Source organism: Lepisosteus oculatus, chromosome 2, assembly GCF_040954835.1.
Source record: "Lepisosteus oculatus isolate fLepOcu1 chromosome 2, fLepOcu1.hap2, whole genome shotgun sequence".
Lineage (NCBI taxonomy): Eukaryota > Metazoa > Chordata > Actinopteri > Semionotiformes > Lepisosteidae > Lepisosteus > Lepisosteus oculatus.
The window spans coordinates 35,780,753-35,807,037 of record NC_090697.1 but is presented as its reverse complement, the minus strand read 5'-3'; the positions used below and the strand labels follow the sequence as shown (position 1 = coordinate 35,807,037).

General features: G+C 35.4%; 1 protein-coding gene across 1 annotated transcript in view; it reads right to left on the bottom strand.

Moving 5' to 3' along the window:
• The window catches only part of grik2 (glutamate receptor, ionotropic, kainate 2), a 243,416-nt gene that overhangs the window by 83,719 nt on the left and 133,412 nt on the right, over positions 1–26,285 (bottom strand). The window contains 3 exon segments of the mRNA XM_006625959.3: positions 9,340–9,453; positions 11,043–11,150; positions 15,425–15,568. Coding sequence (XP_006626022.2) covers positions 9,340–9,453; positions 11,043–11,150; positions 15,425–15,568 — 366 coding nt within the window.

The following is a 26,285-nucleotide window of genomic DNA, read 5'->3' as shown; positions in this document are numbered from 1 at the left end:
ACGTTTTCATATTTAGCTATCACTACCATCTACTGTGCATACATTAGATTACTGTATGTACAGTATTACATTACAATACTGTTTTTGTTTTCTGCTACCAAAATTTACCTTTGGATTTTCTCTATGTGAATGAAAAGCTGAAAAAGGCGCGTCACATTCACAAGCTACAGCATAATAACAGTTTAAAATTAATAAAAGTCTAAACACTGTACATCTTAAATTCTTTAATTAGAAAAAGCTTGTCCCTCAGCATAGACTGGGATTCGAAACCAGGCGTTTTCTGGTAACAGCCCAAATGCTCCACACATCCCATTAAGCTTTCACAGCTCCAGCTGGCAGTTTTACAAAGAACTGAAGTCACATTACTGAAAATATCTAAAATGCTTCGTCCCGCAGTCTACCGCAGACTCACGCATTCTCGCACAGCAACTCAACCACAAACTACTGCAGTATCCCTCACGCATTCTAAATGGCTGGATCTGTATGTCTCTTCAGAACATTAAAATCTTCATTTTTAAAGTATATTATGTTACAATTTATAGTGACATAAAAAGTCACACTGTGAAAATTAAAACAATGCTAATTTTGGCCTATCCAATCTGTATTTACTTTTGCTATTACTAAGTATTAACTAAGTTATTTGTTTATTGCTTATATCACCTTTCATGTCTTTAAAAGCTGAAAGACACTGTATTTGTTCACAGCAATTTTTTATTCTATTATCACACTGAAGCTCCTAGCATCTACATAAGCCATGGCTTTTGTGTGCAGATGTTTTTAATGGCCAGTTTGATTTAGATTTTTTTTCAATTTCAATATTTTTATAAAGAAGTTGTTACACAGTATTGAATATCTCACTGTCTCAGAGCAGACTTGATTGTTTGCACCTCTTTATGGTGTAGCTACAGTAGCTTGGATACTTAGTTCCTTGTCAATTGTGTTATTGTGATAAAAGAAGCACACTGTCTTCAGCAGTTCAGCTATTCACACCTTGTTTATGGAGTGATTATCTTTCAGTACTTTGTGTTTCCTTAATATACTGACAGTCTAGCAGCACTAGACAGGAGGTGCGAAGAAGGATTGCTTTTCTCAATGTTATTTTTAATTATGAGCTATGCATCTATGGCAAAGTCTAGTTTCTTGCTTGGCATACCATCAGAACTGCATTAAAGTTTTGCCAAATTTGCCTAGCAATATGATTCAAGTGTAAATTTTAGATAACAGGCACACAGATTAGAAGCTATTTATATTTAAAATAAAATGTGTTGGAATTAGATGAGACTGAATAAACATTGATTATTAGCAGTTGGTTGCAACATGTATACTTTTGCATAATGATTCAAGCTGATTTTCTTCCCTTTCTATCAGGAAATTACCAAATATAGTCAAAATAAATGTTTTAAAACCAGAAAGTACTGCATTAATTATGTGTGCAAATCAATGAAGATTTTTATCAATATATTTAAACAATGTTTTAAGCAATATATCAATTATGTATTTATTAGTTATTATTTCTAATGGATCAACACTTTGGCAATGCTTAACCAATAATGTGGAGAAGAAAGAGCAGGATCCAGACAAAAAAGGAAGATGTGAATTTAACAGAGGCAGATGTTCACCTTGTGTATTTTTAGGGATATAGCCACAACAACCATTTCCTTTTTAACGGTGTTAGTATTGTACAAATCCCTTTTTGATGGCTAACACACAGATATAAAATCTAACATTCAAATGTCACAAAAAAATGGAAAGCAGGTTGCACCTACTGTACACTGTCTTTTTTAGCCTTACACTTCTTTAACACTTTAAATTCTGTGAGGTGTGACTGTGGCCATTTCTGCTATGTTAATAATGCTTTCTTTATGTCCCACTGACTCATTTAAAACTGACTACAACCACACAATCCTCTGTTGCATCATCTTTTTCAGTTCATTGTTTTTTTTTATCCTTTTCTTGCTCCCAGGGTGTTTGAATAAAGCAGAGCACCAGAAACTGCTTACCATAAAGACACAGTAATGGCTACAGTAAGCCCCGCTTATTTATTTGGAGTAGTTGTTTTTTTTTTTTTTGACACATCAAACTTACTGGCTTTCATAAAGAAGCTCTGGCAGTGGGTGGAGAAATAAACAACAGCAGATGGCAGTTCACCAGGCTGGCTGAAGAATACAATTCTGTTTCCACAGGTTTGAGATCATCGCAGGTATTTTATGTAAATTCAACCTTAATTTCTATTGTAAACTTTCTTTTTTTCCAAATTATTACATTGTTTAAAACGATTTATTCTGATTTGTTAAGCAGTTCCCATTCTTAACACACAAGTTAATTTTTGTTCTGATCTGATAAAAGTTCAGACAGATGGAGTTTCCAATGACATGCTTCTCAATCCCAGACAGCTTCTTCTCTGGGTCAGTTTTCTCAAGCTTCCCCATCTAGCCAAAGATTGAGATCTGCTATCATTTTTCCAGTAGTGAAACCTTTATCCTCTTAACCATCTCTGTCAGTTTCCCCTTTAAACCACAGTTTCAGATGATTACATATGTGCCTTCGCATCACATCCTCATCACATCACATCCTCTACACCTTCCATTACTCCTTTTCTTGCTATCAAGAAGTGGACTAGCTCAACGTTATCAGATCCTCCACATATATGACATTCTATTTAGAGGAAATACCTTGAATAAAGAACTCTTTTCACTATATTAATCCAATAAACAATAAACGAGCTTAGTTCCTTCACTATATTTCCAGATCTTGTGAGGACATCATGCACCATGTTGCTGCAAGGACTTCTGCGTTGCCTGTGTTTCCACCTGCTGGGCCTCAGGTCATGCTCTGTCCATCTATTTCTGTTGTCTGTTTTTACTTTTCCTTGCCTATGGTCATTCTCGGTTTCCTTTACATATTTGTCCAGTGTTCGTTCATGTTCTGCTCAACCCACCTTTCCAAAACCCCAAGCCCATGAGTCTTGGGTCTCAGTTCAACCCCTTCCTCTAGATTTATTTAAGTCCTGCTATTTCTTCTGCCTCAGTAACAGGCTTCCTACATAGCCCAAAATCATCACTTGTGGTGTCTTTTGGGCCCTGTTTCATCTGTCTCTGACCCTGAAGCTCCTGACAATCCTTGGCCCTTGGTCTCTCAAGCTTTCTACACTCAGCTCAGCCAGCAGGCTTCCTACAATCCTCTGTCACTTCCCTGCAGCCCAGTGTCAAACATGACAGTTTGGTCATTAGTATCCCCTCCAACTCTGTTGTACTACAGCAAAATTATTTTTCTGTTCAGAATCCTTATGCCCCTCTAGTACACAACTCAAGTGTATCTGATTAACTCCCCTTAATATGCAGTATAATTTCTGCAAATTTGTTATCTTCACACTTGTAGCTATGGGGGTGAAAATTGTGCGTGATCTGTGTATCAGACCCATAGACTACTTATGGCTAAAGTCAACAATAGCTTTATGACCAGCCACTCAACTCCTTTTTGTGTATCACGTTAGCCCCATGAGGGTTATTTGCAAATTTTCTGTAGAGTGTGGTTATTGAACTTTTTGTTTCCAAGCATTAACAGCCTAAACCCCATTTCCAATTTTTCTCTTCAACCTTTCTATTTCCCATATCTCAAATGAAGAAGATATCTCCAGTCCCTTCAAAAGTATGTTTCTAATCTCTGCTTTTTGGTATGTATTCTAGCAGGAAAAAAATACACTATGTTAAAACCTTAGCTGTAGGGGCAACTGTATATCTTTGGACACCCTAGCTGATGCCCTCACCTAGATTTTATTACATAATTATTAATTATATATCTTTTTATTCAAATATCACATTCTAATCTTACCACCTCTCCTCTAATGTTTATATTCATCTTTTCGATATCCTTATCATCTCCTCCTTGATTGGCTATTGCAAGGAAGCAGTTAAAGTGAGGATATGTATGATTAGAATCTAACTGGTAGGAGTCCTTTATGAACCCTTTGCCATCACTGTCAATAACAGCTGTGAAATAGGGTTTGTAAAATTATGGTACTTTTTTATTCTAAGATCATTAGAAATCAGAACAGAAAAGGCATATGAAAGCTACCGAAATAAGGAAATGGCATTTATAAAATTTACAGGATGCCAGGAACCTTCACATAGATTTTCGGAAAGTGGTAAGCCTAATTAACAGCCTTTCCAGGAGCCTACAGTTTTGATACAGAAGGTGTTGCAATTTAGTGTCTCATGGGCATATCTGAAAAACACTGGCAGGGCAACATGAGGAAATTCACACTATAGCACTGTAGGTACCTTCTGGGTAAATAATGCCTAATGCTCTACAGGCATCCTGTGAAATTCATCTGTTCCTCACAGTTTAAAAAATAGAGTTTTAATGTGTATATGTAAGACTGATTGTATAAACATTTGATATGTTTATACATTTTTTATAGCATTTTATATAATAAGTTCAGAGACTGATACATTTAAAAAAATATCATTTTGAACATTTACTGTTTATAGGTACAATTTCATGAAAAAAAAGTTTTCAGAATAGCTTGCCTACCACAATGAATAAAGAAAATCCAAGGTCAAAGAGGATTTCAGGTGTTGCTTCGTGACAAATGTAAAAGGCAAGCAGTCAGAAATTTAATTTTGAAGTGGGTAAGCTGCTCTTTCATGTAGTTTTCAGAACAGCAAATGGAATGTTAAAATGTAATAAAGGAACCAAGTTAGAACAACTGGCCTGAATATTAGGTTCTGCTTTTAAATTGATAAAAAAGGTAAAAGTTTTTGTAGCTTCTAACCCTTCGAAAAACAGCATGATTAATAACAACAGAAAGAGATTAAGTAATAGTTGTTATAACTATTGTGTAATTGTAATTTTTTTTCTGTTTTTTAGAGGGATAATGTTTAAATACAATACTGAAAAATGTTTGAATACAATCATTACAGAGATGGAATATACTTACAGGATATTCTTTTCTTAGACAACAATGTGTGTTTTAATATAAAATTATTTATCTTTCAATTTTCAGTCAGTTTATTATTATATTTATATGATGCTGACAATGTAGTAAAGTATCATTACCAAAACCCTTAAACAAAAGCTTATTGTAAGATCATGTTGCATAATGAAGAAACACATTTTTCTAACAACACTACATTATTACAGTGCAAAATCAATAACAATAAAACAAAGGTTTCACATCTGTTGAATCAAACAGGTATCTTATGATCCCAATGAAACATAAAATCTATTTTGTGGTAATAACTTTCTGACTGCTTGTAAGAATAATCAGAGGCTAAATGGTATTGTTTTGTATTTAGTAAATGCATCTCTTGGGCAAAATTAATTCTTTATTTGTTTAATTAGAAATCTGTTTTCCCATTAAAAATATAAAGCACCTTGTCGATCTTGTTTCCTACAGGAATTTGTATAAATATGGTTCGGTGCCTGGAGAATCAAATCATTCATGAACGTTGGCTTATCATTTTCATTGTTAAATAGTATTCCTAACTCCCTGTTAAAACATTTTACTGAAGCGAAAAATTCAACATTTACAGATATTATACATACTGTCTCTCTAATAATGACTTCTAATTCATGTAGATGAAAAAAGTGGTAAAATAGGTTGTCAAGTTGTCAATAAGATAATTATGAAAAAAGCAAATGTAAAGTGCAGACAAACACATCATTTGTAATACCTGCAATTTATTAACCCTGCACTAAAATGGTGTATTTTGATGCCAAACACATAACATACATATTAAAATAGAGGCCTTTAAGTGATCCATATAATTCAGTCAGAAGATAAAAACATTTACATGTAATCTTATACAGTATTTACAATGATTACATTTAATTACAAAATCTGTGCCACATTTGTATGAATTAATTGATTTTTAGAAATATATAGATTTAGGATTATTCAAAAGTGTGACCTGGTGATGGGTAAGAGCCACTAAAAGATATTTGATTCAAGCTAAATTTCAACCCATCTCTCAAATTACAAAACTTTAGTTTTAGTTTTTTTCTTTATATCTTTTAATAATTTTGCTGTTAGCAAATTGAATTGAACTGAAGGGCTTTGAAGTATGCTTTATGATTGTGTTTTCTGGTTCTATAGATACTAATGAATAGTAAGTCACTCATAACAACGTTTTTCTACATTTCTGACATAGCAGGAAAACATAGAAACATTGCATTTCTTAAAATGTAATAATACAATTTCAATTTAATAATTTTTAAATGATAAAATACGCACTCCACAGGCGAAGCATTGTGTTTCTTTTCTTCTCCTTCCAGCATGGAATAAACCTTTACTTGTTCCTTCACTATCAAATATGACTTACAGGTACAGTACACATATTTTACACATGTAACACTATACAGTATACCTACACACTGCAATATATGAATGATATCCTAAGTCAGAAACTGCATTTGTCAGATATGCATTAATCTTTATTTATTTGAATCATCAATTGTTTTAAGACTTGACTCTCTGGCAGCAACTCCAGTACCTGCACAAGACCTGTAGACCTTCTGACACACCCACCCATAAAGCCATTTGTCTTCTAACACACTGCAAACCCCACAGTGCCTGACAGGAGAGAGGAGGAGCAGCACATCTTTCACAGACTTTACTGGAAGCCTGTAAGTCACAGAGCTCGCAGATGAAGCAAGAGCCAAGAGGACCTTGGCTGTCTGACACCCACTCTGCCTGCCAATTGTGTGCTGCTGCTTAGGGAGTTGTGGTTCAAACTGGCGACATTAACCTGTGCTCTGAGTGAGCACAGTTACTGTTTGAGCCACTCAGGACCCCAATATGCAGAAATCATGTGCTGTTTTTTTAAAGGGGTAACGTCTGTTAATATGACCGCTTAAGTCCTTATTTTTTCATTGTTAACCTGGATTAGCCAGTATTAACCTCTAACCATTGCTACAATAATGTGGAGAATGTGTAATCTAGGTAAGAATGGCAATGTAATTCAAATAAGGCATGCATGGAAAGGGGATTTTATTGGCTTTTAAGATCATAAAACGTCAAAACAAAAATATAAATTGTAGTGTATTTTGTTTCAGATTAATATGAATATAATTGATTCATTTAGTCTTTGAATTGCTGGTTATCATTATGACTTGAATACAAAAAAAGGAAAATCTTTGAAAAGCAAAACAGAGTTGTTTAATTAAAACCTGTAGTGTTTTGATTTCTGTTGAACTTGTGCATTCCCTTCCATCATGTTTAAAGTACCACATCCAGTTTTCTCTGTTACACATAAGCCAGTCTATTGTATGTCTTCTCTAAACGTTCTCAAGTACACCCACTGCCTCTGCAAAATCAGTTAAGTTAAATGTGAACAATGTATGAATAAGCTTGCAAAGAAAGTAGAATATGATATAAAGTAATAAACAATCAATACCAAATAGTGCATTAATGTGAATTTTAATGCTAAACAATTAAATGTGTATCTATGCTTCAGTTATTTCTATAATTGTATAAAACATATTTATAACACTTTTATATATTGTTTTTAATGTACATTTTATAGAACTTGTAAATACCTGTATAAGGTTGATCTTTTTTTAACTTTCTATAAAATAATCACTAATTCATTGGGTTTCCCGAATGAGTATACAAGTAACAAATTAAAACGTCTCATAGCCAAGGAATCTTTGGTCCTACTTGGTGCCATGACAATAGTCGATTGTCAGTTTGGTGTATTACAGTACGTGTAACTTTGGATTTGACCATCTCCGAGGTTCTTCACAACATCCAACTACGCAGTCCACACAAGAAGCAGATAGGTCCTCTGATTGAAAATGCTGACCTCCTGACCCAGGAAAGTGCTTTTGAGAGTGTTACAGTTAACTGTCATTGTAAGGCTGGAAGGCTCTCACTCCTCCTCTCTCCCAACCTTTGCTCTCCCGCTACATTACCTTTGCTTACTGCCTTGTCTCTCTCACACCTGAAGAAGGCCCCATGGCCGAAACGTTGTTTTCTTTCTTCTTTTTTTCAGCATGAAACAAACCTATTACTTGTTCCCTTGATATACACGTATTATAGTCAGCAGTAAATTTCAACCATCAATATTTTTGTCCAATTTTGCATTTTTGTTCAGGATTTTAGTTGAAGTTGTTCATTTAATATGCAGAACATACAGTATCAATGCTACAGGACTAATTCGGACATTCCAATAAATCTAAACACTACCTCATGTCTGCATTATCGATCCATCCATTATGAGAAAGCCATCACTCCTGGTAAGAACAGATCTCATTGTACAAAAACATGCAAACAATTTGGAGGCACTGGTTAATCTAGCCAGTTTATGTCTGGAATTGACAGGAATTAGGAACACTTGGTAAAAACCCATGTCACCACAGGGACAACATACTGTATAAACACTGTGGAAAAAATGCCCCAGTCTCAAACGAATTCCAGGTCAAGATCTGTGAGATATCAGCACAAATTGCCATGATACTGTCCCCACACATTATTAAATAAACATCAGTTTACTCAGTTGATGTATAAAGAATGTGCCCTATCTGAGACAAACTTTAAAAATGAACTTGGACATACCTGTATCAATAAATTTAATGGGATGAGAATGATTTGGATGTTCTAACAAGAGTATGTATTATATACAGCTAAGTTAATAACCTTTTTGCAAATGCTTTAATATTTTTAGTGCTTTAGCATTTAACTATCTTTCCCAGTTGCTTTTAGTTTCTATACAGTATATTACCATTAGGTCAGATTCTTTTCAGGCATTGCATTAATTCTCATTTCCATGTTGATAACACACAAAATATAGTTTGAGTAAAATCCAATCATGCTATATCTAGCACTATCTACCTTGTTACTACCTTTGCACCGCAAAAAACATGTCTTATACCATTGTAGTCATATTTTTCACTCTATTAATTTTAACATTCTATTGAAGGAAAGTGTATTAATTTCATATTATTTATGCTTTTACATTCAGTAATTTTACATTCAGCAACAACAAGCCAATCTCACACAGCTCCACCTAATCACCATCCTTACCAAACTAAACTGAACTCAAACACTTCCCTTTGCATCCATTTCAAGCATCTCTCTTCCCCCACATCTTTAACTTGCAGCTACCCCTTGGTTCACTCAGTCTGACTGGGATTCAAGCCTCCTCGTCCTATGTAAAGGAGTCTGCCTACCCATTAACCAGGTGGGTTAAGTCAAATTTTTCTCACCAAGTATTCCACGTATTTAGAAAGCATTTCATAGTTGGATGATGTTGTCTGCAATTAATTTAATGTTTCTTAGCTGTGAAAAATAAGACTTAGAATTTCCTCAGCAAAATAACAGAAATTCTTTGCACTTACCAAGATGGTTGAAACAATCAAGGATCGGTTGGTCAAAGAGTCAGTAATGTTAGCCATTTTTCCTTTCTGACTCTCTGTCATATTCAGGCTACTTGCAGGATCCCAGGTTCCGATCTATAAAAGACAGGTTTGTAAGGAATAAATACCATGTTTTTGCCCCCCTTTATAATTCAGTATTACACATAATATATGTATCATTTGAATCATAATTTAATTTTAATTCTAAATTTTGATTCTGTACAAAATGCAATAAGATTAAAACCCAAAGTTAGAGCAAGTGTTTGTTTGATTTGCACACATAACAATTACATTTTTAAATCTTAAATTTTAATGTCAACAGTTAGTATATTAACAGTAAATTAAAAATATATATATACTTTTTTATACTTTTGTCTCTTTACATTTAGGCTCTCAGCGATGTCCACTGTTTCCACATATAGAGAAAGAGATAGTGCAGACTGGCTCATGTGACCTTCCCAATGATTGAGTCATCTTTTAACAAACAAGCTCTGCAGCAATGTATAGGAGGTTTAGATCTGATTCAAACACGGTGTATCCCTATCGGATGTCACCATGAGACTGTAGTGGTCGCCATTTCCTCTCATATCTTCAGGAGGGGCAAGGTGGGGAAACCTTGTGGTTGTCTGGGAAATGAAGGGACGCTAAAGGAAACTCAGTGAACTGTGTGTGTTGGCACCAGAACTGACCTGTAGCCAAAGAGATTGTCCTGCACTTATTTTCGAGTTACCTGCTCAGTTTGGGAATAGCCCTTTCAGTATATTTAAAGGGCATTAATAGTTCTTTCCTTGTACATCACGGTGTCAACCTCAGTTACTCACATTATAATATCTTGGTGGGCCATAGGGGACACTGTTTTGCTGGGAGCCAAAAAGTTGACTGGGTAAATAATTAGGCTGACTAAACCCAACCCTACCTCTATGGAACTGAGCCATATGCTCATAGTTAAGCTTGGGGAATCCTAATCGCAGTCAGCTAGGTACACAACCCAGTCTTGAAAGTGTAACAAATGGCACAGCTTTAATCATTAAACAAAAAAGTCACAATGAAGTAACAAATATTCATCCCAGCTTGAGTAGTCTTGATATGTCATGATGTCATCTAATATTTTAGAGCAATTTATTATCTTTTGGCTGAACCCTGTTTTGCCTTCCATAATTACAAGTCTTTTGTGACACAAATATTTTACAGTTCAGAAGAAAGTATTTTTTTCAAATTCTCTTTTGGTCCACAAAACCTAGTGATGATCTGGAGTTAATGACCTCAGAGCACTTGTATATAAAGAATGAGACCTCTGACTCCAAATAGTATATCTTCTAATTAGAATGCAGATTATTTCACAAATCTCATCGGAGTTGACAGCACAGTTAGATAATTGTCAAAAATAAACTCTTTCCACAAAACAAAACACTTTGGATGCTCTTAGAAATGTTAAAGCTGTAAAACTAATTGCATTTCAACTCTTTAATTCAGTCTTCATAAACCTAAAGGGTTCTTGAGGGGTTATTTTAAGTGTAAGTGTAAATTAAGTGTAAATTGTTCACAGAAGTGCAAAAGCACACACAAGCTGGATGGAGGTCAGTGCTCAACAAGGGCATAAATTGCTTCATCTGCACTAAGAATTGTGCATCTACATACTGTAATCACCTGACTCCCCAAGAGAACACAAGACACATTTCAAGTACCTTTTCAAGGCCCTCCTCCTTCAGGCTTATCACATCTAAATCAAAATCTGTCCTCAAGCCATTGGTTTTGTTGAAAGTTATCCGTCCTGTTAAGCCTTCCCAGTGGGCCTAAGGTAGAGAATAAATAGTTTTCATAAGTAAGGAACAAAAAAATGAACAAATTAATTCCTGACAAGATGGAAAATTTAATTATTCATTACAATTTAATCATTTACCTCATAGCTATTTGAAGAACCTGGCATTTTGCGTGCATGTGTGAATATGAGGAATTTGGGGGGGTCTCAAAATTATAGACACTTCACAAAAATTTTGTAATCCAGTTCAGAAAGCATAATGTATTGATTTACTGAGAATGTTAATCTTATCAAGTAAAAAAAGGAAGCAGAGGATCTTTTATTAGGAAATTATACTGTAACATTTTCAGGTCATAATGTCCCTGTTAATAAGAAGAACTGTACTGTATGTACTCTTTCTTCAGTTTTTTTCTGTTTGCTTTGAATAATCTCTCATAGTGAATATGTGCTGTTTGTACTTTTTCTTTTATGGTTCTTAGTCAGATTCATCTGTGGTGACATTTCAAATGTTTCATAGTCAGGAAACCTTGGAGGCCAGTGCATTATTTAAAAAAAAACTAATCCTTCTGAATAATGTAATTTAGTTTTAGTCCTTTTTTGTATTTAGGGCCATTATCCATGTTAAGAAACTAAATATATGCCATTATGTCTACAATGTATGTGTTTTTAGGATATTCCATGATGCTGAAAACGTTCTGTAACATATAAACTTTATATTCATGAAAACATTGTCGGAAGTATGCCTGTAATTCTACTATGGTACAACAATCACATGTACCTGTTCAAATATCAACTGTAATCAAGTGGACAAAATGATCCTGACCTTGAAACATGAAATCAAAGAGAGTTTGTTTGTTTAAAAATACATGCTAGTATTATCATCAAATTTCACTCTAAGACTATTTTTCTGCATATGCCATAAGATAAAAGTATTTTTATTGTATTCTTTGTTTGAAGAGTGCCTTGGATTCTTTCTGTGATATTTTTTGCCTGCTTGATTGCAGTTGATATTAAAATATATAAGAAAGGTTACAAATTAGAGGAATCTAGTCCATTTGGATCTGTTCTGTAAGTTGGCTAATGTGTAATTGTAAATTAATGTGAAGAATAATTATTATTTCGTTGACACTTGCATAACCAAAAAGCTAGATAAAATTGCATCTTGGCATGTACTGTATCAGATATTCATCTAGCCAAGAAAAAAATAACAACAGATGTAGACATGACTAAAAAAGCCAGATTTTAGGAGCAGAAAAAAATTATCATACAGTATATACTATTTGACTTACAGTAAGTATCGAACACATCTTAATAAAAAAAATATCAATGCAGATCTATCAAAACAATTGTAGAATATTGTAGTGGTCCAATGCTCCCTACTAATGTGAACTTTTTTACTCATTTAATATTTTAAAATAAAATGTTAAGGAAAACATTTTAGAATCGTCATTTACTGTACATTATTAATGTTCTATATCTCCTTTCCTCTCCTAGAGCAGAGCAAGATATTTAAGGGATTAATTGGACACATGGTATAAATTTAAACGAACAGAAAACTCCTGTGTGACTTGTTCATGCTGTGGACATGACAAAGTCAGTGCAGGTGGAAGAAAGCAAAAGACGCAATGAACTAAGTTCAAAGTTAGGCAAGGAAAACGTGAAATGAAAGAAAATCTAGTAAAAGTTTTTAGATGTAATTCAGCCTCCTTTCTCCTTCCTCCTCCTCGTTCTCTTTTGAGTTTGGAAAGTTATTTTTTAACTGATTTCAACAGCAGTAACACGTTGTCCAAAGGTTGGTTTAATTATTATAAGAAAATGCACAGCCATATGTTTTTAACTGTTAGTTTGTTCTTAAATTTCTCTCTTTCAAATATAAAATTGTAATCTATATACAGTATGTACATATTCCACTCAAACAACATACATATTGGTATTCAAAGAACCTCTGTAAGGTGCACATGCACTACACAATTATTTTTCTACAATTCTCATACAGTAGCACATATGGGGTACTATTTGTGAATGTGAAACTCATGAATGTAAAACTCTGATATTTTAAAATATGACACTTCAAATCTTTCTTTTTTCCAGCATTTTAAAAGTTCTCAGTTTCTTTTTTCTTCGTAGGCTGTGATATTTTTTACTTTGCAGGGAGTACTCTTTTTCTGTATGCTAATCAGAATGAAGCCTTATGACAGATCAATTTTTAACTATTTTCCATTTATAAAGGAAGGTTTAATACTGGGTAATTTCAGTTCCTAAGTTTTTATAATAAAGTTGCCCTTTCCAATTATGGCTTTCATTGATCTAAGAATTCAAATTATACAGAATTTAAGTAGTTTTATTCTGGACCATTTAAAAAAATGCAATATTGGTACAGACAAATACACAAAAGTAGTAGAAAGTCTCAAAAGCTTTAATGTCTATATTTAAAAATCAGTCTCTGTTTATTACAGTTAGACTTCACAATAAAGAATAATTTGGTTCTAGAATGATAAAAACGTAGCGGTTATCATGAAAAAATTAAGCACATTATTTGAAACATTATTGCACTAATATACAATACGTATAACATTACCCTGTAACAGATTTATATCAATAGTTATATATGAGCATATACTGTCATTGAACCAAATGTCCTACCATAGTGCACTGTCAATGAAAGTAAACACAAATTCTAGTAATACTATCAATAAAATTTAGAAAATAAATAAAATCTAGTAATAAAATTTAGTACACTGCATCTGGGGTTTTATGTATACTGTAGCTTATATACTGTGGCATTGCAGTTATCATGCAGAGTTTCACCCATCTAAGAAAAAACCTAACACTTCACCCTATCAAAAAGCAAGTCCCCTTAAAAGGCCTGACAATACATTACGTGAAGACTTGCATCTCGTTTTACTTTTTCCATAGAAATTATTGAAACTTTGAGTAAATGTCTCACGTATATTTAATGAATTACCTGATGTAGTTAGTTCATTTTCGAAGTAACATATTCTATATTATTCTCATTCTAATATAGATGAAGATATTTAAAAAACGGAAATATGGCAGATAGGATTAAGGATGTCCTGTGGGACTTTGGCGAGGGTCTCATAGCTTTGCAGAATGGGGTGTAATTTGGCAGGGCACTCTCACTTTTTCAGTCCAGAAATGGTGATTGGTCAGACGATAGTATAAAACAGGAAGACCAAGGCTTAGAGGCAGCTCCAGTTATGTGCTTTCTCAGTTTCTCACTCTGTTGCATAGCAGCAGAAGACCTCTTCAAGTGACCATGCAGTCCAGTACAAGACTGAGTTTAGTTTTTCTGTTTGTTTAGTGAGCTTCCTGATTTTGGCTGAACCTAAAGGAGTCCAGAGTCCAGAGCGCCAAAGAAAAAGCTAAGCTTTTGATTTGTTGTTATCATGAATGTTTTGTCAAAGCACTGTAAATAAACGTACCCCTGTGCTTGGATTTAGAACAGCATCCGGTTAAAGAAAAATAATATAATGAATAATGCAAGCATAAGTAAAATGAGTTATTGGAAAGACTAAGAGAGATAAAATAGAATATTGCATTGGAGGCTAAGACAATAAAAGTGTCAGTATTATAACAACAAAACATTAAAGAATGAAGTAAAATATGTCAAAGCCTATTTTTCTAGTAGCCCTAAAAACCTAGAAATTCCCATATCACAATCACAGGCAGTCAAACTTTAAGGATCAGATAGACAATCTTACTCAATTTAACTGAACATAAAATATTTATTTTTAACCTCAGTAAATATTACCTACAGTTGATGTAAAGAAAAATAAATATTCAGTCTTGTACCAAGAAGCCTTAGTATTTTGTCAGGGGGGGCTAAGCGATAAGATGTGATATTCAACTGAACTTTACAAGACAGTCCTACAATGCAACTGCCTTGTAGTTCCAATAGAAAGGAACTGTGTCAAGAAGTCCAAATAATAGGATCTTTAAAGTCTAGGGAGCCAAGGTTTGAGATGATTTGCAAAGTAGATAGAGTTCAAAGTATGCAATCACTGTGCTCTAATGTGTCAAGTGTTACACTGAAGTGTCCCAAGTTCAGATCATTGCAGGGGGCTTATACTGTATCTTCCAATGCAAATGCTGATGGTTTTATGATTCCTGCTCTTCAGTAAAGGAGGAAATTGTCAGAGTTATCAAGGATTGAAAAAAGCAAGCAAACAGTGTTATAATGACATGTATCCTGAGTAATAGTAAAATTAATCAAACTTATAATGCTGAAAGAAATGTATTTTGTCTAAATGCTTATAAATTTTGAGTCTGTTTTTATGAGACACATACCTCTTTAATAAGAGCCATGAAGCGGTTTCCGAAGCGCCAGGGCTTGTGCCGGTTGCACTGCAGTGAGCTGACAGTGATCTGCTGAGACTGCTGGACAGCCACGGCCACCACATGCACAGCATCATACATTAAGGCAGCATCAGTCTGAAATTAAAAATAAATCGTCTCACTCGTAACCAGATCACATACACATGAGGACAAAAAGAGGCATACAACATCTGAAATTCTAAACCTAGAAGAAATGATGAACGTCACAAAGGAAGTTAAGTTGTGGCACTCTAGTGTCTAATGATTTCAGTGAGAACATTTACATATTCCACAGATATACAATCTAATTAGGACTTGTCTGGGATGTTTGTAAAATATGCTAGGATGGATATAAAATGTATATATACAGTATATATTGAGGTCATAGATAAAGGAGTCTAAGATCACATTTTTAGCAAAATAAATTATTGTTTAATTATTTTAAAAATTTAAGTTGAATGTTTAAGACTGCTATAAATTATATAATTCTAAACCCTGTTAATCTTATATTGTACAATTCTCAGTTCTTGATAAAAATTACATTATTTTTTCTGGTATCTTATTACTCTCCTCGTAGTAAATGAAACTACAGTACACAAACTGTATTGATATAATATAATAATAAAATAACTCAATATTTGCTTCTATCTTGTAATTGTTTAGTATAATATAAATGAGAATTGCTAAAGCTGAACAATTATAAACTGGATTGAATTTTAGAGAAGAATGTGATCATATGGCTGAATCCTGGGAAACAGATTGATTGAAACAATTGAGGCAAAAATGATGGCAGGTACTTGCAGTAATTTGATTAACCCAAACAATGAAAAATAAAAATATCTTGCCACCCCATTAGGAATTTATCTGGATCCCCTTGGGGTCAGCTTGGTTTGCTTAGCAGAATGGCTGTCAAAATCAAACAGCAGTAGAAAACTGAATGTTTCGATGCTCATTAAGCAGGTGATCATTTAACCAGTCTAACCCAGATGCCTAGTTCTATTTATTTATTCTATTGTCAATATACATCAGCTACAGTAGGTGTGACCAATAGTGTTAGCTGGCAAAAGTCTCAGAGGGATCAAGTCCTGTTGTGCTGCTGTGCTTGCTTTGCTGTCATAGCAAAACCGAACACTGATTCCAAATCACCGGTGATGGATACAAGAAAAAAATGGAATTATTGTACAAAGTACTGAGACTACTAGTACATGTTTTTAATCAGCCAGCACTTAACACATATTAACTACTGTATCACTAAATCTGTTTAATCTATTGAAAACATTTTTTTTTTTATTTAGACTTTGTCTGAAATGTTTTTTTTTTCTATTACACACTTATATAAACTAAGGTTAAGAGGTCTGTATGTATTCTAAATGTGCAAGGTGAATCAGTCAGGGAAAAGATTAACTAGATTGTCTACACCTTTAGTCTCCTAGAAAAAAAAAAGAAAAATGGTACAGATAAGCACACTTTCACTAAGGTTATCTACTTAAATAGTTCTGTCACTAGTAAAGAAGAGCTGTTGGCAGTAATGAAATCCATTCATTATTGCTATCAATCTGAAATGGCCACCACTGGGCTGTGACCGGTTAAGAGACTCCCTTTCTGAAGCACAAAACAGAAGGCTGACAAGGTTAATAAACTTTTTTTTTTGTTTTTGTAAAATAAGCCAAATTTGTAACATGGACATGGCTCAGAAAATACCAGAGCAATAAGATGATGTTATAAAAAATGCAATGCTAAATTGCTATGAATTTGTTGGGGAAAGTGAAAGTGTGATGGGAAACGCAGGCAGCATTAGGCTGCCTGCATCAGTAAATATGCTGTGAGTCATGTTTATACAACATTATGGGCCTGTCACTCATCCAACTACTCTGGAAAAATGTTGTTAATCACTTCTGCAAAACACAGTTCTGTCAGTCAAGTGACAGAACAGAAAATGGCAGACAATCACTGAACTGATAGGAGAGGCAGACCTGCATTAAAAATTCCTTGGCTAGGAGGTGGCTGCTCCTAGAAACCCCCTGTGCAGACTGCTAAAATGAGAGTTGTGTCAACAAGAAGCAGTATCTCATGATGTCATGTCTTCTTTTTATTAATCAAAGCAATTTTACAAACAAACCATATTCTTAGAATCACTTGGGATGCTAAACTAACATTTTTGTAAACAAACTAGGGGAAAAAAGCCCTACGTGCTGTTTTTTAAAAGGTTTATATTGCATTTAGTCATTTACAATCCAATGATGTACTGTACTTACCAAATAGCAGAGCAGCAGGAAGTTTTTTAATATTCATTAAGATTTTTTAAAGACTTTTTTACAGTAGATAGTACTTTTGCTAACAAACCAGGCAGGCTTTCATTACAGTCAACCAAAATAATGGTACCACATGGTCAATACAGAGTTGTGAATTATAATTCTAAGTTATAAAACTTATTCATCTACTACTGATGATGTAAGGCTTAGTAGTTAAGATACAGAAAGAAAATGTCATGTCTAGTTTGTTAAGCAAAGGACAAAAGGCTTTTATCAGAATAAGAAAAGTCACCATAAAATGAATGCAAGAGGCCATTTGGCACAACTCAGGGTTTTGCTTTGATTTGCAAACTGATTAGCTTCAGTTTGATATAAATAACTATTGCGCAGATCAACCCTATAATAAGTACATGTCACAGGAATGTCTTTGGATTTAATTTTTTTGGCTAAAGAGGTGACTCTTAGGCCTTATGAAAAAGGCGTCCAGCCCTAAATTAAAGGTCAAAAGTTCAGTCTGAAAAAATAAATTAATCCTGGGTTGAATTTAAGTGCTGCTGCAATTAGGTGGAATGATTGTGAAGCAGTGATCGCAAGTCGGATTCATTCAAAGCAATGTTGTTGGTAAAATTGGTAAGAAAATGGGGCTTGTCTTTTTCCTAAGCTTTCATTAATCAGCTATGTTTTGTTCCAGGATCTTTTTTTTGTGTTAAATTACATTTAAAGCACAATTGTGAGGGCTCTGATATTAATTAGATTATTTTATATTTACCAGATGCAACCACAATTTATTTGGAATTGGTATATAAAGAGTCCTAATCCAAACATCCATCAATAATAAATATAAGGGGATTTTAAATTACTGTTAGAAATTGTAATGTTGATATTAAATGTTGACACCTGTACATGGCATTGTTTAAATAGCAAAAACAACAACAACAAAAATAATAATAATAACATGCTTACTGAAATAGTCCTGAATCACCAAATTACTAAATGCTATTGTCCTTATTATGATTTATTTTCTGTTTGCATAACAGCAGAAGATGAAGAATAGAACTGCAGTAGAAGCTGAAGAATGTTTTTCCCATTCCACAACAATGGAAATACTATTATACATTTTAACAGCTTGAGCTTTCTCCTCATAAACATCTCATTAAAGACAATTATGTCATTGAATTAAATTGTAGCTAAATAGTTTAAAAGCTTTTTCTCCCCTATGTCAGCTAATAAAATATATTACTCCTGAAACCATTTTTTCTTAATTCACAGTTGCTCTCACATCCCACACCCAATTTTACAGAAAGATTTAATAAATCTCCCTGACCGGGATTAATTTTTACTGTTTTATGAACTGTTAAATTGCATTGTATGCTTATTAAAGCTTGTGTTCTCTTACTTCTCAACATGCTCTCTAGTGAACTCTGTAGTAAAATTAAATACGGTGTTGGTGTTCTTTATAATTCTACAGCACCAAAGTGGATTGGAATTCTTCTGATGTTTCTTTTTTCAACTTCCAGAGCGTAAGCCATTAATATCCCACATATCTTGCAAACCATCCAAATTATTGCAAATTTAAATGGATTGTTTAAAAATACATGAGTTATGAGTCTTAAAAAATCCAGCATACAACCAGATAGACTCAAAATCTACTACATTAGGTCTCAAGAAATCAACACGGATTAAAAAAAGAAATGGAAAAATGGCTTTATCACATCACCATTTTTACAATGATTTTGCCAATTACTTTAACTTGAAAACAATTCAGGTCTGCACTCTGGAATTCATTGTAAAATGCTCAATGCACAAATGTCACAGCCAGTGACAGTGCTTTAACTTTTTAGAAATGTAAACAGCTCCTTAAATGAAATATACATTGGGGACCATAACATCCTGTAAAAGAATTGTGTAGAACACATTCTAAAAAATCATTTTTGTACCCTAAACAAATTTCAGTAATATATATAAAGAATTAAGGTTACATTCACATGGGAAATTGAGTATACTAGTTTGTGGAGATATTTTTTCAATGTATAATCCAGCCTACACTTTTGCTGAATTTATATAACCTCACCAGCACTTCTGCACTTAAACATTCTAATTAACATAGGGAGAATGTGTGTTTTTTTCTTATGCTGCTCAGTTTCAGAATTCCATTTGTGATGTTTTAAATTAATACCACATGTGTTTCTAAAATAATGTAAGTTCTAAAATATAAATTGATAACAGACCATTTCCAAGATAAACTACTATAGTTTTTTTAAAGATGCAAACAATATTATTAAAACTGCTTTTTAAGTCATTTGCGGAATGGAAGAATAGTATCCTCTAATTTAAATAGACATTTTATTATTAGAAAAACATGATCTGATGATTACATAATTATTGTTTAGAACATGTTCATTACAATTGGTGAGTTACAGTTTGAATTTCCTGTCTAAAATATAGTTTGGTCAGGATTTTTTTTTCAAAATGAGCCAGCAGCCTTGTCACCCTGCAACTTACAATTGGCAAACCACTGAAGCTCAGCAGGTGTGAGGCTGGTCAGTACCTGGATGGGAGACCTCCTGGGAAAAACTAAGGTTGCAGCTGGAAGAGGTGTTAGCGAGGCCAGCATGTGGGTCCGAATGCCCCAGTATAGTGACGGGGACACTACTGTAAAATGAGCGCCGTTTTCAGATGAGATGTAAAACCGAGATCCTGACTCTCTGTGGTCATTAAAAATCCCAGGGTGTTTCTCGAAAAGAGTAGGGGTGTAACCCTGGCATCCTGGCCAAATTTCCTCCTAATAATCCCCCTCTATGAATTGGCTACATTACTTTGTTCTCCCCCCCCCCCACCCCCCATCAGCAGGCAGAGCGAGTATTCTCGGTCGCATTTCATGGCAACGTCAGCTCAAAGATTTGGTTCAAACCACCAAATGGAGATGGGCGTACTGACAAGCGGACTCTGCTGATACTGGATTAACGCTAAAATGAGAGAGGTTTTTTTCAAAATACATGAGTGCTCTGACATGCCCATTAGCCAGGATTCTCAATATTTAAGAGAGGACAGTTTTTCAAATGAGGTTCATAAATAAACTAGCAAATAATAATAATAAACCTTATTTTATATAGCGCCTTTAAAGGTGGCTCCTCAAAGCGCTTTACAGGATGACAATTACAATAAATAAGAAGACTACAACAATAAATAAGACGATTTCACAAGATAGGACACAATTATAATTACAACAATACAACAATAACAATAGAGGAGACCGTGGAAGGTGGTATTAAGAAGAGCAGAGGGGTGAAGAATGGAACCAGTTAAGTAAAGGCTTTTCTGAAGAAGAAGGTTTTGAGTCTAGATTTGAAGGAGTTTAGAGGTGACTCTCTAATTTCCTTTGGCAAAGAGTTCCAGAGCTTGGGGGCATAGCAGGAAAAGGCCCTGTCACCCATACAATGTAGACGGGCTTGGGGGACAGTAAGGAGGGCAGAATTTGAAGAGCGGAGGTTGCGAGGTAGGGAGTAGGGCGAAAAAAGTTTAGACAGGTATTGAGGTGCCAAGCCATGTAAAGCCTTATAGGTGAGCATGAGGATTTTAAAGTCTATAGTGTCAAATATTGTAATATTTGATTTGTATACCTTAGATGATAAATTTAATTATTGAAATTAAAGTTTATATATACTTAAAGTGTATACATATACTATACTTAAACTCTCAACTTTTTATAGTTGTGTGGAAGATTATTTTCCTTACCACTGGTTCTCATCATGTATCTTGATGGTTCCACTAAAGTGCAGCTGCATTCCTATAGAGCACATACATCACTTGTTCTAAATTCATCTCTGCAGACCATGAAATCACATCACTTAAATGAGTCTGGATTCTTAAGCTCCACAAGGATGAGTTCAGATCTTTGTGTAACATGCACGAGTGGGACTTGTAAAACTATAATATTTAAGGTACTTTCACTGGTGTGTTAAACATGTGTGATTCCTTCAACTGAAGACACCATTTTTAATGTACAGATGGTATTTTAGAATCAGGAAGGTTCTGCCAATGTCAAGTACAAATTATAATTTAATCTCTGGCTGTTAAAGTGCTTTGGTAGCAATTATGATTAACTAATTATTTAACTATCATTTTACTTCCTTTCATAGAAAATACTTTAGGTAATTCCAGACTTTCTTGTATTTTCTATGTTAGGGTGTTCAAATCACATAATATTTTACAGATTCTATTTTAAAAAATGCATGCATACTCCAATATAATGTGATGCCACTAGGGGCGGTGTCCTCGTGGGATGTTACGTTCCCTGGGAACTCCTAGATTTTTTTAAGGCTTTTCCCAAACCTAAGATGGTTATATGCAACTCACAAGTGACTAGATGCCAGCAATCACCAGAGAAAGCATCATCTGTGCACCCTGCCCTAGGTCATATAGTGTACTGAACCAGGAAAGATTAATGACGATCGGGAGAACAAGTCTGGGTGTAACAGCACCTCCACATTAGCCTCTGCCTTTGCACAGTCTGATAAATCTAGCCTCTGTGCTAAAGACTCTATCTTTAACTGCTAAAAAAGCCAGTCTCGGAGTTGAAGAGCAGCTTTGCTGCTATTGCAACAGCAGCTTGCCTCAGTGCAATTTTCTTCCCAGCCTATCCTAAAAAAACAACTTTGCCACTACAGCAACAGCATTTGCCACAATGCAGCTACCAAGCTATAAAGCTCCAACTGCTCGCCAGTTGCTCTATATATACAGGTAAACCAACCTCAGGCTGAAGGCCAGCTAGACTACCTGATCCTAAGCAGTTTACCTACTGGCCAAGCTGCTAGAACACTGATACAGACACAAGGGTAAGACTGTCCAACAATGACCCACACCCATCTATGCTGCACCTTGGGCCAATGACCACCCACATCTACTGTGCTGGGTAGAAGTCATAATCCACTTACAGTAGTTCCAGTCAATAAACCACTGTTTAGGACTTGTGTGTAGGGAGTGTCCGTGCTTGAAGCCCCACCTGAAAAGCTGTGCCTCAATTGTGGTCTGCCCCAGGCATCATCATAATATTTCTAATCACTTTTTCAGCAATGCCTTGCCATGTGTTTTGGGGAAAAATCCAGCAAGGACAAGATAAACATTCCTTTTTAACATTTTTAGAAAGCCCTATGTTTTTTACAAAAGAGTGGCCACATTTATTGGCTTAGATTTAGGAAAAGGGTAGTCAGTGGCATTTATAAATGGCTTATGAATGGAATATAAAGTGTTCTGAACACTCCACTCAAAGCACTTTACAAATAATGGGGACTCCCCTCCACCACCACCAATGTGCAGCACACACCTGGATGATGCGATGGCAGCCATAGTGCACCAGAATGCTCACCACACTTCAGCTATCAGTGGGGAGGAGAGCAGGGTAATGAACCCAATTCATAGAGGGGGATTATTAGGAGGCCACGATTGACAAGGATCAATGGGAAATTTTGACCAGGACGCCAGGGTTACACCCCTACTCTTTTTGAGAAACAACTTGGGATTTTGAATGACCACAGAGAGTCAGGATTTCGGTTTTACGTCTTATCAGAAGGATGGCGCCTTTTTTCAGTATAGTGTCCCCATCACTATACTGGAGCATTAGGACCCACATGGACCACAGGGTGAGTGCCCCCTGCTAACAAACACTCTTACCTCTTCCTTTTCCAGCAGCAACCTTAGTTTTTCCCGGGAGGTCTCCCATTCAGATACTGACCAGGCTCACACTTGCTTAGCTTCAGTGGGTTGCCAGTTGTGAGTTAAGATAAGAGAAGATCACTTTATTAGCCATATACAATTTCTTGCATTAGAAGCTTGTCTTTTCAGATACCCCAGCTTGCTCTCCATGAGACACACAGACAGGGAGAGAAGCTTGGGGTCAGAGCGGAGGGTCGGCCATTGTATAGCACTCCTGGTGCACTTAGAGTTAAGGGCCTTGCTTAGGAGCCCAACAGAGTAGGATTCCTCTGCCGGCTGCATGATTTGAACCGACAGCCGTGCAGTGTCAACAGGCCACCTTTTTTCAGGTTTCTGTCCTTAAGATATCAAAGCACTGATAAATGAAAAAGCACAACAAATCCCTGTTTCCTGATGCTTGCCACACTATCTGTCTTTAAGGAGCAATAAAAGGCATCATCAGCATATGGTTGCTGAATTAATAAAATCAGAAAAGGCTTGACATTTGAGCAGCTCTAACCATTACCAGTCACATTTCTAATTAATGTCAAAGTTATGAATGCAAATGATTGCTTTAATGCTAAACAGCCTCTGTTTTAATGAATAATTTGAAATGAAATAGTTGCCAGCAATTAGACATTCACAGTCCAAGAAAAGCCAGCAGAGCACTGTTTGGTTCATAGATTCCAATCACGTTTCTCTTTGGAACAATGATGAGTGAAACTCGTTTTTAATTACGCCATGTACATCTTAAATCACACACTACATGAGTTACCTTCCTACAAGCATGTCCTTAACAACAAATTCTAATATTCTTTTCTGAAGGACATTTTTTAAAAGGCTCACAAACAGCACATTTAATTAGTTTTTTCCTATCAAGATCATCTGAATCTTCGATGAAACGATGGGATGATATGTACTGTATCTTACTTGAAAGACACAACAGAAATAGCACAAAATACATCAAGATAAATTTAAAGTAGGAATTAAGACTAATAGGGATCTTTTTAGTAATTAAGTAGTTTTTTTGTGTTAACTAAAATATTTTTATTTTATTTATAAATTCCATTATTTTGTTTCTCACACATGAGAGTTCAATTTTGCAGCCATCATAGGTCAGACACATACAGTATACTCACACACTGACATCTAAGACCAAATTTCCCAGAAGCCAGTTAACTTCCCAGTATATTTCTGAACTGTTGGAGGAAACCCAAGCAAACACAAGGAGAACAAACTCCACACAGATATTACACCCAGTCCATAAATGCACCCAGGGCATTACTGCACTATAATGCTACAATATTTTTGTTGAAAAGATTTTTGCTCCAAACAAGTATTTAAGTGCTTAAATTATTTTATTATTCAGTTTGCACTTTTAGTGATCAAATGATCATTTTTCCTTTCATTCATTTTTATTTTCCTTTGTAGCGGCGAGGCTTAATAATAAGGCAGAATTAAGTGTTTCTGAGCTTCCCAAATGAGGCCTCATTTCTCTGTTCATCTCTGTGGTGCAGCCACAGAGAAACCATTCATGCAAGGTGATTTAAGGTCCAAGGACAGCTCCCAAAGGGGGATGCACTTAGCTAAGCCTGGCTATCATGATCAATGGTCACCCATTGGTGCCTATCTGTCTAGGGAGTGCGAGTTGGACATCTGGACTGCATTACTAAGTGTCAGGACTAAGTGACTCATATCTCACCTTGATCAACCAATCAGGGACTGGTAGGGCCGAGTAACCCACGTGGGACTCTGATGCCCATGGAACTTTCAGCCAATCAATGAGCTGAAGTTCCTCCAGGTAAAAACAGGCAACACAGAGAGCCTGTAAGATTCAGATTCAGATTCAGATTCAACAAGATTCAGACAAGATTCAGAAGGAATTCAAAAGAGAATCCCAAGGGCAGGACATTCTCGCAGCGCGCCTCCTGACCATCCTGAGACTCAGCCCGGACAACCACGGAACGGCCAGTGTGTCCGAGTGCCAGAACTTTCCTTTGTTCTAAGAGTCTAGAGTTGAGGTTGCCAGAGAGTAACCAGCAGCAGGCCTCGTGAACAGGTCGGAACTGTGGAAAGCTGAATCACTATTCAGAACTAGCTCTTCATCAGGAACGAACCGGTCCTCTTCCTGACTTGCTGGGACCCACAGTCATCTTTTCTCCTGTGCACAAACTTTGCTAGTTAAAGCCAACACTAACTAGCCGGTCAGTGAGCATCAGCAGCGCACCGTCGCAAGCCGCACAGCACAGCCTGGCACGGAGCCAGAGAGCGCGGATTGGACAGCAACAGCCTGCAACTGTTTCTTTGTGCCCGCAGGAGATCTGAATCCCCAAAGATTGGATGAGTATTCAACTTCAATGCATTACAGCTCGAGAATTCAATTGTTATCCAAACCAGTTGATATCAATTTAATTCCTAAGAGTTATGTACTTGTTTGAGTATCTAATGTAGAAGTTGTAACCAAGTTCACTTTACGAAACGGTCTTAATGAATGATATACTGAACGTATGTCCTCTTGATATGTGTAACACTTTGTAACTGATTGAATATATATCTTTTGTATTCTGATAACCCTCTCGATAAGATCTGTTAGGTTTATATGCATATTCTATGTATTAATAAATGTATCCTCGTGTATTAGTACCTGTGTGTGCGCGTTGTTTGAGTTATGTCGCATGGTTGGATTCTAAAGCCATCAAAAGAATCAACTTTGTGATTTACTGCTACAATTAATAATTGTCTCAGTAAATGCCCAAACCCTACAGAACTGGTGCCTTCAGAGAGCCACTATGATTACATATTTGGCGTCCCTGAACCGGCTTAATCTACACCTTGCATTCATGTTTTCCTGCAATTGTAAAAATCTGTATCTGTTGTAAATCTAATGTTGC